The sequence below is a fragment of the Nematolebias whitei genome, chromosome 16 (assembly GCF_014905685.2).
Source record: "Nematolebias whitei isolate Nwh7 chromosome 16, NemWhi1, whole genome shotgun sequence".
Lineage (NCBI taxonomy): Eukaryota > Metazoa > Chordata > Actinopteri > Cyprinodontiformes > Rivulidae > Nematolebias > Nematolebias whitei.
In genome coordinates, this window is record NC_056513.1 from 28045988 (window position 1) to 28060602 (window position 14615).

Sequence of the window (14615 nt, forward strand, 5' to 3'; positions counted from 1 at the left end):
ATATATAAAAAACAGTATATGACTCGTAACATTGTGTAACTGATATATAAAAGTCTTCATTAGGTTAGTTCTGTACCTTGAGAAGCTCACCTGCTGCACCTTCTCTTCTTTCCACAAACAAAGGACTTGTTGTAGTCCCATGAATTCTTTGAGAATCGGTTACATTAATTCCAGTACTACACCTTCTTGCAACATGTTCCCTTTATGTGTTTAAAAAAAAATTCACTTTTTTTTTTCAGAACACTTTTAGTATTGGCCCCCAGCCATCACTCCCACCACGGTGAGGAAAGAATCAGTCAGTAAAATTCAACCATTACATCATGCAGATGTTCTAAAGATTGTATCTAACTCTATTGATTTATTTTACGGGTTCTTACTGCAGGAATCCCAGTATGAAGAAATCTCTCCCACCTCGCCCTCCTCCAGCCAAAACAGGCCCAGAAAAGCTTCGTCCCCCGAACCTTCAGACAGCAGGTCGATCCCAGTCAGCTCCACTACAACCTTCACCTAAAAATCTTCCACAGATGCCCCTTAAAAAGGGGCTCATCTTTCCTCCAAGACCTTGTCCAGGCCACCGGCTTTACAACAAATACACTGTAAGAAGCACACGAGTTGTATTTCTTAAAAGCCTTCTTGAGTACCTGTTTACACTTCCTTTTCTTTTCCCAGCTTCCACTTCCTCATGGGATTGCAATCTATGACTTTGATGGTAGCGATTGTGGGGAGCTTTCAATCCAGGTGACTTAAACAAACCTCACAGCGTAGCACATCTTCTTTTGCTCCTAAACAGCTAAACTTAATGTTTTTGTTTGTCTTTGCAACAGCAAAATGAAATTCTTCTGCTACTGGAAGAGACTAATAGCAATGAGTTTGAGTGCCAAATTGGAGAGGTCAGAGGGAGAGTGCACAAGTCTCGGATGAATGTCATAACTCCCCTTGACTCAGCTTGGTCCTCCCACCAGGTGTGTTTAGATCTGTGCTCAGAGAGCTCTGACAAACATGAGCTACAGTATATAAACCTCTCTTTTCTCTGCAGGAAACTGGTGCAACTGCCTCTGGTAGAGACAATTATGGACTAAAAGTAGAAGCTTTGTATGACTTCCTTCCAGGTAATGAATCTGTTTCCTTCAAATTGCATTCAGAAAATAATTATATGAAAATATGTTAGTTCTATTTGAAAAGTTAGTTGTTTTTTTTTTCATTTGAGATATACTGTATTTGGTTTTACTCAGGGAGTCCAGAAGAGCTGGCTCTTAGAGAAGGAGATGTTGTGACAGAGGTGGAGCAGGTGGACAACCATTGGTATCGAGGTACCTTGAATGGATCAACTGGTTACTTTCCCATTAATTATGTCAAAGTGTTGGTAAGTTTCAGGAAATTACTCATCTGTTTCTCGGAAACACTGTCAATTGTAAGTGAAAATCAATGCATGTAAAAAGCTGGACATTTTCTTGTTTCTAATTAGTTAAATTCACCGAAATGGCTCCATGAAAAGAAGCCAAAGCCAAAATCTGCACCTGTCAGGTACTGTTTTACTACAAATTTCAAAAGATGTTGAATTAGCTGTATTCAACAACCCTGATCTGCTCTTTGAAATATCCATTATAGTGGTCCAAGATGTGAGGCAAGTTGTGACTTTGTGGGGGAACACAGCGATGAGTTGTCGTTTTTCAAGGGAGACATAATCCAGCTGAAGGAATATGTGGGGAAGGACTGGGCTCGGGGACAGATCGGCGTCTCCGTCGGAATTTTCCCCCTGGACTTTGTGTACATCATAGAAGATCTGCCTCCACCTCTCAGGCAGCATCAGCCTGGCAGGGTGGAACTGCCTGGTAGGAAGATTTGACAACACACCTCCATTTTATTTGTGATTTTCTTTTATTTTATGGTACATTGAAACAATTCATTTTACTAAAGTCAAGTCAAATTTATCTATAAAGCATATTTAAAACAGCAGCTGTTACCAAAGTGCTCAACAATAAGGTCAAGGCAGTAAAGAACCCGAATCAGAATAAGCTTTATTATCATTGTGCCGGGATACAGTGAGATTATGTTCGTACAGTCTTCCGAAATATGGGCGGAGTGCACATTGCTACTGCTACAAGAGCACAGCCTCAGTCTTTATCAGAATACTTTTTAGATAGAAAAAGGTAAAAGGCCATGAGGATGGATAGTGGTATTAAAAAAAAGATCTCTTCACATCTTGTCCTATCAGGACACGATTTGAGACATCTAAAAACTCTACCAGCAAGCACATTTATAAAGATTGGCCATAGTCCTGATAAAGTTGTTGTTCATCCGGCAGTTCTGACAAGCCTGCACAGAAGCTCTTGGGGGGGAGGGAGGGGAGATAGACAAAGCTTTTTCCTTAGCTTACACATGTCCCAGGAGAAATTTGATAGTCGGCCCATATCCGTGGCCAAACAGGGGAGTCAGATTCAGATAAGCCACAATTGTTGACTGTCTTCAGGCAGACGTTTTTTTCTTGTCAGCCTTGAGTCCTGCTGGTACTTTCCAGATCCAAAATGGCCAGATTTATGGGCATTCCACTCCACTGATCCATGCTATGAGTCTTCTTCAAGGTCGACTACAACATGCTGGCGAGTCCTAGAAGCCGCAGTTGGCACGTGATTCTCACGAAACCCTTCCATCTTACGGTTTAGCTCATAAATCAGCTGAGTACTCGTAGCACAAACCAAACCAGACTCAAAAGTTTTGCCATGGCCAAAACTGCTGCCGATGTCGTCTTCAACAGTTGATAACATGGGGACCTGCCAATGCCAAAAAGCAGAAATCCTGCTATCATGAATCCAATTATAAAGATGTCATTAAAAGCATCAAAAACAAAAACATAAAAACACTAAAACAATGAGGAACAATGAAATAGTAAATCAATTCACACTATGTTATACATTGTGAACACAGGTGCATTTTAAGTAGAAATTAAAAAGCAGGGAGTGAAGTGGCCTATCTAATGTTGGGGGGCAGATTGGTCCAAAGTTTAGGACCAATGACTGAAACAAAACCAATCTCCTCTGAGCTTCAACCTGGATTTTGATAGCAGCTGATTAGATGATCTCATTGCCCGAGAAGGAACATAAGGTTGAAGTAGTTCAAAGAGATAGAAGAGTGCGAGGCCATTTAGGCATTTAAAGGTCAACAGGATAATTTTAAAATCAATTCTGATATGTACAGGGAGCCAGTGAAGGGAGGACAAAACTGGTGAAATGTGCTCAAACCTATGAGTTCCTGTTAACAGCCGAGATGCAGCATTTTGGACGAGCTGGGTGAAAGGGAGAACTGACTGACCCCAACATAAGTAGTCCAGCCGGGTTGTTACGAATGCATGGACTATTTTTTCAAGGTCTGATCTGGTCAACACACAGACTTAAGCTTAGCTATCTGCCTTAATTGGAAGAAGCTTTTTTTTTGTAGAATAGAGTTAATCTGTTTATTAAACTTAAAGTCAGAGTCTAAAACCATCCCTGGATTCGTAACAGACTGCTTAAAATATGGCTAAAGAGAGTCAAGATTTACAGGATCAGTGACAGCAGTAGTGCAAGAGCTAAACACAATCACTTCAGTTGTCTGATCATTTAAACTTAAAAAATTTGAATCCATCCATGCCTTAATGTAATCAAGACATTTTAACAGCTAGGGCGAATGGAACAAGAACTATTAGGTTTCAAGGACAGATAAATCTGACAATTAGCATAACAATGAAATGAAAGGCCATGTTCCTCAGGATAGATCCCAAAGGCAGCAGAGTGAAAATAAAAGGAAGTTTAGGAGGAGTTCAAGTATCTCGGGGTTTTGTTCACGAGTAAGGGAAGAATGGAGCGTGAGATTGATTGATGGATTGGTGCAGCATCTGCAGTATTGCGGACTCTGTACCGGTTTGTTGTGGTGAAGAGGGAGCTGAACTGTAAGGCAAAGCTCTCTGCTTACCGGTCAGTCTACGTTCCTACCTTCACCTATAGTCACGAGCTCTGGGTAGTGACCGAAAGAATGAGATCGCGGATTGTCGGTTGAAATGAGTTTCCTCTGCAGGGTAGAGGGACTCTCCCTTAGAGATAGGGTGAGAAGTTCAGTTATCCAGGAGAGTCTCGGAGTACAACCGTTGCTCCTCCACATCAAGAGGAGCCAGTTGAGGTTGTTCAGGCATCTGGTAAGGATGCCCCCTGGGCGCCTACCTAGGGAGGTGCTTCGCGCATGTCCAACTGGGAGGAGGCCCCGGGGAAGACCCAGGACACGCTGGAGACTATGTCTCTTAGTTGGCCTGGGAACGTCTTGGGGTCCCCCCAGACAAGCTCAAAGAGGTGGCTGTGGAAAAAGATGGCTGGGCCTCCCTGCTCAAGCTGATCTCCCCGCGAGCCGACTTTGAATCAAGCAGAAAATGGATGGATGGGCAGATAAATCTGACAATCATCAGCATAACAATGAAATGAAATGCCATGTTTCCTCAAGATAGATCCCAAAGGCAGCAGATAGAGTGAAAAGAAAAGTGGTCCAAGAATCGAGCCCTGTGGGACCCCACTGAAAAGAGGCACTGACGTGGTTACACTATTTCCAACCTTAACAAAGAAACTCCTGTCACTTAGGTACGAACAAAATGTGAACATTGATCCTGGTATTGAGCTTGATAAAACAGCCAGTGTTCAACAAGTAGCTTTATTCAGTTTTTTTTTTCATCCCATTTTGCCAACAAGCCCTGTTGGGAATTTGTCCCTCTGTTTCTATTTCATTAAAAATCTGTTTACTAAAGTCCCATCAAGAGGGAGGAGCTCATAAATGCATAGCAGGTCATGAACTCTTGCAACTCCTCTAAATTTGATCCAAACAAAAAGTGCTTCAACACTCACAACTCATCAGTATTCTGATAACTGCTACAAAATGCACCTGTCTATTCACTTGGCCTTTTTAAATTTTATTCTTCCACTGATATTTTCACAGGCATGGCTGCTTCTGGGACTGCTAAATTTGCTCAGGTAACCAATATTTATGGAGGCAGAAACACCAAAATGATGCTGGTCACATAGTTGAGACAGTACATTTTGTATTGCTTGGAGATTAATTTCACTTTTTTATATGTTCTCCTATACAACATCATTTTGCTCACGTTCTCTCTGCAGGTTCCTGAGTCCAAGGTGGAATGGGCAGTGGCTCTGTACGATTACGCCGCAAAGTCAGATGACGAACTTTCCTTTCAGCAGGGTGACAGAATCCTGGTCACCAAGCATTTAAATGAGGAGTGGAGCTCCGGTAGGCTCAGTGGCAGAGAGGGCATGTTCCCCAGGAATTTCATTGAGATCAACACAGGTACAAATATTTAAAGGTCATGTTCATGAGGTTTTATGATTGTCCTAACTACTTGATCTTGGTCTCATGCAAACAAACCCATATGACCATTCTGTCAAATGTTGGTGATGCAAATTCATTTTAGTGTATCCTCCGTGTCTGCTGATCTTCACTCACTGACCCTCTGATGCTTTGGCAACTGCCTGATAATACTGCTCCACGTATATGTACATGCTTTCACCACTATTGCTCTATGGAGGAAAGCTTATTTAAAACGTCCAACAAAGTTAAGTCAGGCCCTCTGGACGTTTTTTGTTGAAATGCTTTGTCTTTCATCCAAAAGATGTCATCAGTCCGAGGAGCCACAACAAACTCAGTCTTGCAAATGACACCTTCACATAGTGGGTCAACCAGTTTGATGGTGCTCAGATGGTTTCTGGAGTACGCCCTCCCCACTGACTTGTTTAAGGCAGTCATGGCCAAAGTGGTTCAAAACATCCTGATTCATGCTCAATAATCCAGGTAGAAAATTCCAACATTCATTCAACCTTCATTTAGACAGGTAAATCCCATTGAGCCTCGAGGACTCATATACAAGAGAGAATTGATTTCAACAAAGAAAGATGACAACAATGGACAACAGCGACAACAATAGACAAATATAAGAAGGCATACAGATTATTTTTTATTTTTTACAAATAAGATGGCAAAAAAGTAACAAAAACAGCTAGACCATAAGGCGAATGTAGAAAACTAAAAACAGGAACATGTCTGCATCGGTCCTTGCCATGAGTCCAACAGATTTTTAAAGCCACTTAGAGAGGTCAAGGTCGAGAGCTTCAGATCTTTTTGTAAGATATTCCAGGAAACGGGAGCGGAGTAGGAGAAGGCCCTTTTGCCTAGTTCAGTCCTCACTGAGGGAACACTGCAGGTAATAATGTCCTGAGAGCGCACGCTGTAGCTGCACTCACGCAGAGACATGTAGGAGGAGGTGTATGAAGGCAGCAGACCAAGAAGTGAATTAAAGATGAAAATGTACCAGTGAGAGAGTCTGCGTGAAGTTAATGGTGACCAGTTAACCAGTGAATACAGGGTGCAGTGGTGGGTAGGATAATCACAGCCAGTTATGAATCTTAGTGCATCATGATAGACAGCATCCAACATCTGCAGGGTGCTTGTAGGAGCGTTCATGTAAATAATGTCACCGTAATCAATGGAGGGAAGGAAAGTCACAGATACAAGGCGTTTTCTAGCATTCAGGGTTAGACAGGATCTGTTTCTGAAAAAGAAACCCAGTTTAACTTTCAGTTTCTTTACCAAGTTTTCCACATGGAGCTTAAAAGAGAGATGTGAGTCGACCAAGATACCCAAATATTTATAGGAATCAACAAACTCAATGGGGACACCATTTGAAGATAAAATCGGAGGAAGAACTGCTGGGACCAACTTCCTATTTGAAAAAAGAATCCCTTTGGTTTTGTCGGCATTTAGGACAAGTTTGAGGCGGAATAAATCAGTCTGGATGATGCTGAATGCAGAATTCAAAAGCTGGAAAGCCTTAGCAACTGTTTTAGCTCGACAATAAACAACTGTGTCATCTGCATAGAAATGTATGGATGCATTAGGGAGGTTTTTACCTACATTATGTATTAGATTTTAAAGAGGATGGGTCCTAAGACTGAGCCTTGAGGTACACCATTGTTGACTGTTAAATAACTGGAGGAAGTACCATTATGTTGAACACATTGCCTCCGATCTGAGAGATAGTTAGAGAACCAACCAATGGTGTGTTCTGAGAAACCGATTTCTGAGAGTTTATGACACAATATGTTCTGATCCACAGTGTCAAAAGCTTTAGACAGGTCTAAGAAAAGTGCGGCACAATAATCCTTAGCATCCAGTGCTTCAACAACGTCATTAAGAACCTTCAGTGAAGCAATGGTTGTGTTGTTTCCTGAAACCAGATTGAAGGCGAGGTAAGATGTTAAATGAGTCCAGGTAATTTTTGATTTGAGAGTTTATCAGTTTTTCTAGAACCTTGGCTAAAATGCAGAGTTTAAAGATTGGTCGATAGTTGTTCAGTGAGGTGAGATCACCTCCCTTCAGCAAAGGAAGAACAAAGGCTGTTTTCCAAGCGTCTGGGATGGAGTTTTGGCTTATGGAGAGATTGAAGATGTGGGTCACAGGGACTGTGATGATATGAGTGGCCAGCCTTAAGAAAGCCTTAACAAAGTTAAATCAGGACCTCTGGATGTTTTCTTACTGGTTGGGTAAGAAGTGGGTCAACTGGTTGACCCATCATGTGAAAGTGCTCTTTATAATAATGAGTTTGTTGTGGCTCCTCGGACTGATGAAGTCCTTTGGATGAAAGACGAAACGTTTCAACAAAAAGAAACTGTCCAGAGGACCTAACTTAACTTTGTTAGATTTTTCTACCTGGATTATTGAGCATGAATCAGGATGCTAATAGTGTGACTGTTAATGAAGCATTCACACTGTTGCGATATGGCTCTATAAACTGAATTGAATAGAAACTTGTTCTACCTTTTCAGCTACATTTTTTTTAGATAATTTCAGCTGTTTTCAGATAGGTTCACTTTTTTTGGGGTAAGTTCTTCTACTTTCAGCCTACTTAGCTTGTTTCTGCTAATTTCAGCTTGTTATGAAAATTTCAGATTTTTTTCTGCTAGTTTCAGCATTTTCTGATATTTCAGCTACTATTCTGCGGTTTTGTGTTATTGAGCTTTTTCAGCTAATTCCACATTTTTAAGCTCATTCCAGCTGTTTCTGCTTTCTTCTGGTTGTTTAATCTTTTTTCTGACATTTCATCCATTTTTTAATCTAATGTCTTATTTTTTGTGCTAATTTCTACTTATTTAAACCTAATTCAGCAATGTGTTATTTCTGCTTTCTTCTGCTAATTTAGACTTGTTCTTCCATTTCAGCTACAATTCAGCATGTTTTTAGCAAATTCCATCCATTTTTCTGTGACTGCTTCAGCAATAAGCATTCACACTGTATTTTTGCAGTAAGTGTAATTTCTGTAGTATAAAAGGCATAACCAGTTTTACTATTGTCTTCAGCAGGACAGATGACTAACCAGCAGATGGGAGCTTCTGTTGGTGGAAAAGCCAGGGCACTGTATAGCTTTCAATCAAATTGTGACGAGGAACTCTCTTTCCAGGTATACAAAAAAATCTATTTCAACAACAGAAATATCAAACTGAGCCATCAAAGAACCAAACGAATATTCTGATTCTCTTCTTGACAGGTTGGAGATATTATAACCAATCTGGAGTCTATTGATGATGAATGGTTTCTGGGGGAATTGGGGGGGATCCGAGCCCTGGTTCCTAAAAACTACGTGCTAGTTCTGTAATTTAACATGATGTGTGACGCTGTTGCTCACTGCAACAAAGACATTTGGAAGAAAAGTAAAATTTGATGTATTTTAGGGTGGTAAAGTTTGACCACCTTAAAAAATAATACAGTATTGGTGCCACTTTTCTGAAGTTTTAGTTTATCAGTTTGTTATAAATAATAAAGATGTTTGACACTATTGTTCACTTGTGATTTCAATGGGCATTCCCACCACCTAATGGTTAATCATTTTCCTCCATACCCTCAATAGATTTCATTCACATTTACCAAAAGTACATATGCTGCTCATAAAATTAGAATATCATGAAAACGTTGATTTGTTTCAGTAATTCCATTCAAAAAGTGAAACTTGTATATTACATTAATTTACTACACACAGACTGATATATTTCAAATATTTATTTCTTTTAATGTTGATGATTATAACTGACTAATGAAAACCCCAAGTTCAGTATCTCAGAAAATTAGAATATTGTGACAAGGTTCAATATTGAAGACACCTAGTATAACACTCTAATCAGCTAATTAACTCAAAACACCTGCAAAGGCCTTTAAATGGTCTCAGTCTAGTTCTGTAGGCTACACAATCATGGGGAAGACTGCGGACTGACAATTGTCCAAAAGACAACCATTGACACAAAAGGTCATTGCTAAAGAGGATGGCTGTTCACAGAGCTCTGTGTCCAAGCACATTAATAGAGAGGCAAAAGGAAGGAAAAGAGTGGTAGAAAAAAAAAAAGTGTACAAGCAATAGGGATAACTGCACCCTGGAGAGGATTGTGAAACAAAACCTATTCCAAAATGTGGGGGAGATTCACAAAGAGTGGACTGCAGCTGAAGTCTGTGCCTCAAGAACCACCACGCACAGATGTATGCAAGACACAGGTTTCAGCTGTCACATTCCTTGTGTCAAGCCACTCTTGAACAAGAGACAGCGTCAGAAGCTTCTCGAGACGAGAAGGACTGGACTGCTGCTGAGTGGCCCAAAGTTCTGTTCTCTGATGAAAGTACATTTTGCATTTCCTTTGGAAACCAAGGTCCCAGAGTCTGGAGGAAGAGAGGCACAGAATCCACAACGTTTGAGGTCCAGTTTCCACAGTCAGTGATGGTTTGGGGTGAGTCATCTGCTGGTATTGGTCAGCTGTGTTTTCTGAGGTCCAAGGTCAAGGCAGCCATCAACCAGGAAGTTTTAGAGCACTTCATGCTTCCTGCTGCTGGCCAACTTTATGGAGATGCAATTTCATTTTCCAACAGGACTTGGCACCTGCACACAGTGCCAAAGCTACCAGCGGTTTAAGGACCATGGTATCCCTGTTCTTAATTGGCCAGCAAACTCACCTGACCTTAACCCCATAGAAAATATATGGGTTATTGTGAAGAGGAAGATGTGATACAACAGACCCAACAATTCAGAAGAGCTGAAGGCCACTATCAGAGCAACATGGGCTCTCATCACACCTGAGCAGTGACACAGACTGAAGACTCCATGCCACGCTGCATTGCTGCAGTAATCCAGGCAAAAGGAGCCCCAACTAAGTATTGATGCTGTACATGCTCATACTTTTCATGCTCATACTTCTCAGTTAGCAAACATTTCTAAAAATCCTTTTCTTTAAATTGGTCTTAATATTCTAATTTTCTGATACTGAATTTGGGGTTTTCATTAGTCATCAACATTAAAATAACATTTGAAATATATCAATGTGTGTGTAATGAATGAAAATACAAAAGTTTCACTTTTTGAATGGAATTACTGAAATAACTTTTTCATATTCTAATTTTATGACCAGCACCTGTATGTGAAATGTCCCAAAAATGCCAGCCTCAGGTTCACCCCTCAAAATTATTAATGACCAAAGTAACTCAACATATTTGCAGTATTTATAATTTAGTTGAACATCTTCATTGTAGTTTAACTGTTTTACCCAAGTGATCACTTATTAAATTTTTGCTTAACCCAATTAGATCATTCTGCAAGGTTTGCAGCGTTAACAACCAAATGTTTTTGGGTGGGGCTACTTAATACAAAATTAAACGTGGTAAACTGTCTGCAATTACTTTAAAAAAAAAAAAAAAATCCAAGTTACAGGTTCATGTGTTTTCTTACCCACATAGCTGCCATGGAAAACATCAGGTACAAACCTGATGACTCAAATGCTTAACTCAGGACAACCTAGACCAAATGATTTGGCGATAGTCCTTAAACATTAATGTAACGCACGCACAAAAAAAACGTTTTCAGAAACGAGTTGGGAAGACACTGAAAACATTTAGCTATACTTATCCAAAATCAAGTCAAATTCCATTCTTGATCAGTTTTCTGGTGTCCCAAGTTTACAAACGAGGAACCGAACCTGAAACTTATAAAATCAGTCACATTAATTGGACATTTTGTGCTGATTTCTTACCCTAAGCTGCTTCACACCCATCTGCTCACAAGACTCATGTTCAAGCTGCTGTTTAATACACCTTATTCATATTTAGTATACATCTTCAATCTTTCTAGTTTTATTATTTTATATTACTGCTATTTTTGGGTGTAATTGGGAACTTCAGTACACAATTTTGTTCCATCTCATGTACCACGTGATGTGAATGACAAAGTCACCTTGAACCTTGATGATGTCATCTTTGTACAGCCTTTGCACATTTAATGAAAAAAAAAGAAAAGGCAGATTACTGGTACACAAAGACTAAAACAAAGTGAAGTATGTTGGTCATTTACATGTTTTATTAAGTCTGTTTGGATGTTTTTAGACAGTCTCCTGGATGGGGGGCTCATAGCCATCAGCTCTTTCCACCTTGGCTCCAGTATCATCACCAGATGCCTTTGCAGCGGTGCTGGTACCACCCTCACCATGGAGCTCCATCAGTTTGCCCACTGAAACAAAGAACAGGGACTTAAAACTAATAATGAAACTGACACTGGGCATCATGTACAAATAGTGTTTACCGGTACTTGTTATAACCCACCCAAATTAAAATAAATAAAAATGAGGGATCAGCTGATCCAAACACTATTATTTGGGACTGAAGCAGTTCATCATTGCACGTCCCCAAACTAACTTCACGCAGAGCAACAGGCGTGTCTTACTTACAATCAAACTTGGGCTTCTTCAGCATCTTGACCTTGCGAACATAGACGTCATGCAGAGGGTAGATGGACTGGCAGGCCTTCTCAATGTCTTTACCAACGCTGTCAGGGATCCTGAAAACAACAAGCAGAGTAAGCAGCTAAACACTGAGCTGAAGTTCTTAAGTCATCTGTTGAGAAAAGTCTCATCAAGAACAGAAATACACTTACAGTTTGTTGACAACTTCCTTCAGGTCGTTAGTCTGGACCTCACGGGTCATGATTTCCATCATCTTCTTGCGGATCTGACGGACCTGTTGGTGCTGGGCGTAGGAGGTCTTTCTGATCTGGTTGGTGCGCTTCTTTGTGAACCCCACGCAGAAAAGACGAAGAAGGTATCCATCGGTTGTCTTAACGTCCACATGGGCTTCAATCATGGTCTAAACAACGAGATGAGGGGAGGATTGATAAAAAAAAAATAAATAAAAAAAAAGCATTTTGGATGTAAAATTTTATTTTCACACCTTAGAGAGACAGTAACACGAAACTTTCATTTTTATTTGAATTGCTACACATTTCATATCTGGCAAAGAAAATAGTATGAGTGATAAAAAACAAACAAAACAACGCAGTCCTTCATAAATCTTAATGTTACTTGTTGAAACCCTTCACCAACAACTCCCAATTCATCGTCTTCTTTCGGCTGCTCCCTTCTTCAGGGGTCGTCACAGCAAACTAAGTCGCAGTAAGCCTTGGTAACTGTTTTTACGCTGGATGTTCTTCCTGACGACCACTGAGCTACCACAGCTCTCTGTGTGGAGCAGAGGCTGTCATCTAGGGTGCCCAAGGGAGCAAATGGTGGGGGTTAAAGGCCTTGCTCAAGGGCCCAGAGTGGGACAAACGAGGGAGGAGGCAGGTGTTTCACCTTTTCCACCCACATGAACCAGCGACCTTCAGATCACAGGCCCACCTTCCTTTATGAGGTTACTTCAGGTTTCAAAAACAACCTCTGTTCTGCTGCGTTTACAGATCTCTACAAAAAGAACAGCTGTATGACAGCATCTGGAAAACAGAAGAATTCTTAGTTCTGCTGCATTAAACTAATTGAGATAACAGAACTGGGACAAGGTTTTAAGTTCACATTTGCTTCTAATGAACTCCACTGCATCTGAACGGCACATGTGCTTTCATATACAGATGCATCTCAAAAAATTAGAACGCGGTGTAAAAGTTCAACAGTGCTAAAATGAAATATTGAACCCGTTTGATGAATTATTATGTACTTGAACTAAGTGTTTGTCCCTAAAACAACAAAGCTGCTTCAGATGAGTTGTCAGAAAAATATACCATTTATAACAACAGGAACATTACCTGCCACTTCTTGACCATTGAGCACATCTTGTCACGAGTCAGGTCCATGCCATGAAAGTTGGTGAGGCAGTTCTTGCCCTGAACATCCTCGGTGATGAGATTGAACTTGCGGAAGGCTACCTCATCGTTCTGCAGATCAGCGAGGCTCACTTCAAAGACACGTCCTTTCAGACCGTCAGAGGCAATTCCTGAAAAAAACAAAACAAACAAACAACAATTGAGAAGTCAGAACTGAGAAACTAAATCACGGGACCACAGTGATACCATTTAAAGAAAATGGTAAAATTCCTCTACAATTCCTTTAACTGATCTTTTGCTCACTAGTTATACTACAGATAAAATGCAAAGTGTACAGTGTCACTTTATTCAGAAAACAAAATACCCACTCAGGAAGGGAAACCTTGAATGGCTATACATAAAGATATGAATTTGCTTTATTTTGGGTTTTTTTAGTGTGAAAGTTTAATTTTGAATAGTGTGCCCCAAAATGTGACATGGTATTGCAGAAAATTTTCTCCCTGATGTGCATTTGAGCAACTCTTAAGATTCTCCTGGAGACTGACAAGGATGGACAAGAGATTACAAATTTTTGCAAATTTATTCAAAAAAGAAAACTAAGAAATCACATTCACAGACTTTTCCATGAGGCTCAAAGTTGAGCTCAGATGCAGTTTCCACTGACCATCCTTGAGATGTTTCTACAATTTAAATGGAGTCCACCTGTGGTAAATTCAGATGATTGGACTTGATTTGGAAAGACACACACACACACCTTTCCATATAAAGGTCCCACAGCTGACAGTGCATGTCAGAGCACAAACACCAAGCATGAAGTCAAAGGAACTGTCTGTAGACCTCAGTGACAGGATTGTGTTGAGGCACAAATCTGGGGAAGGATATAGAACATTTTCTGCTGTCTTGAAGGTCTTGAGCTCAGTGGCCTCCATCATTTGTACATGGAAGAAGTTTGGAACCACCAGACTCTTCCTAGAGCTGGCCGGTCATCTAAACTGCTGCAATCTGGGGAGAAGGGCCTTAGTCAGTGAAGTGACCAAGAACAGAAGGACAAACATCTCTGCAGCAATCCACCAGTCAGGCCTGTATGCAGAGTGGCCAGATGAAAGCTACTCCTTAATAAAAAACATGGCAACCCATCTGGAGTTTACCTAAAGGCACCTGAACGACTCTCAGACCAGGAGAAACTAAAGTCTCTGGTCTGACGAGACAAAGATTAACCACTTGGTGTGAATGCCAGGTGTCATGTTTGGAGGAAACCAGGCACCGCTCATCACCAGGACAATACTATCTCTGCAGTGAAGCATGGTGGTGGCAACATCATGCTATGGGGATGTTTTTCAGTAGCAGCAACTGGCAGACCAGTCAGGATAGAGGGAAAAATGAATGCAACAACAGTGTTTCCCCTAGATAACGTGCCATGGCGGGGCACTCATCTCGTCCGTGATTTTTGTTAGCGTTTTTTTTTTTTTTTTTG

At 40.7% G+C, this 14615-nt stretch overlaps 2 protein-coding genes across 2 annotated transcripts in view; one reads left to right on the forward strand and one right to left on the reverse strand.

Moving 5' to 3' along the window:
- The window catches only part of sh3d19 (SH3 domain containing 19), a 37924-nt gene extending 29172 nt beyond the window's left edge, over positions 1 to 8752 (forward strand). The window contains exons 2-13 of the mRNA XM_037689843.1: positions 240 to 280; positions 383 to 596; positions 670 to 738; positions 825 to 962; positions 1037 to 1109; positions 1233 to 1363; positions 1466 to 1524; positions 1609 to 1832; positions 4954 to 4988; positions 5133 to 5319; positions 8385 to 8482; positions 8570 to 8752. Coding sequence (XP_037545771.1) covers positions 240 to 280; positions 383 to 596; positions 670 to 738; positions 825 to 962; positions 1037 to 1109; positions 1233 to 1363; positions 1466 to 1524; positions 1609 to 1832; positions 4954 to 4988; positions 5133 to 5319; positions 8385 to 8482; positions 8570 to 8677 — 1377 coding nt within the window. The 3' untranslated portion in view covers positions 8678 to 8752. The remainder of the gene's footprint in view (positions 1 to 239; positions 281 to 382; positions 597 to 669; positions 739 to 824; positions 963 to 1036; positions 1110 to 1232; positions 1364 to 1465; positions 1525 to 1608; positions 1833 to 4953; positions 4989 to 5132; positions 5320 to 8384; positions 8483 to 8569) is intronic.
- A 2636-nt stretch (positions 8753 to 11388) lies between these two features.
- Positions 11389 to 14615, reverse strand: part of rps3a (ribosomal protein S3A) — a 6198-nt gene continuing 2971 nt past the window's right edge. The window contains exons 3-6 of the mRNA XM_037690515.1: positions 13124 to 13311; positions 11984 to 12192; positions 11778 to 11887; positions 11389 to 11560 (exon numbers count right to left, since the gene is read on the reverse strand). Of these exons, the coding sequence (XP_037546443.1) occupies positions 11433 to 11560; positions 11778 to 11887; positions 11984 to 12192; positions 13124 to 13311 (635 nt within the window). The 3' untranslated portion in view covers positions 11389 to 11432. The remainder of the gene's footprint in view (positions 11561 to 11777; positions 11888 to 11983; positions 12193 to 13123; positions 13312 to 14615) is intronic.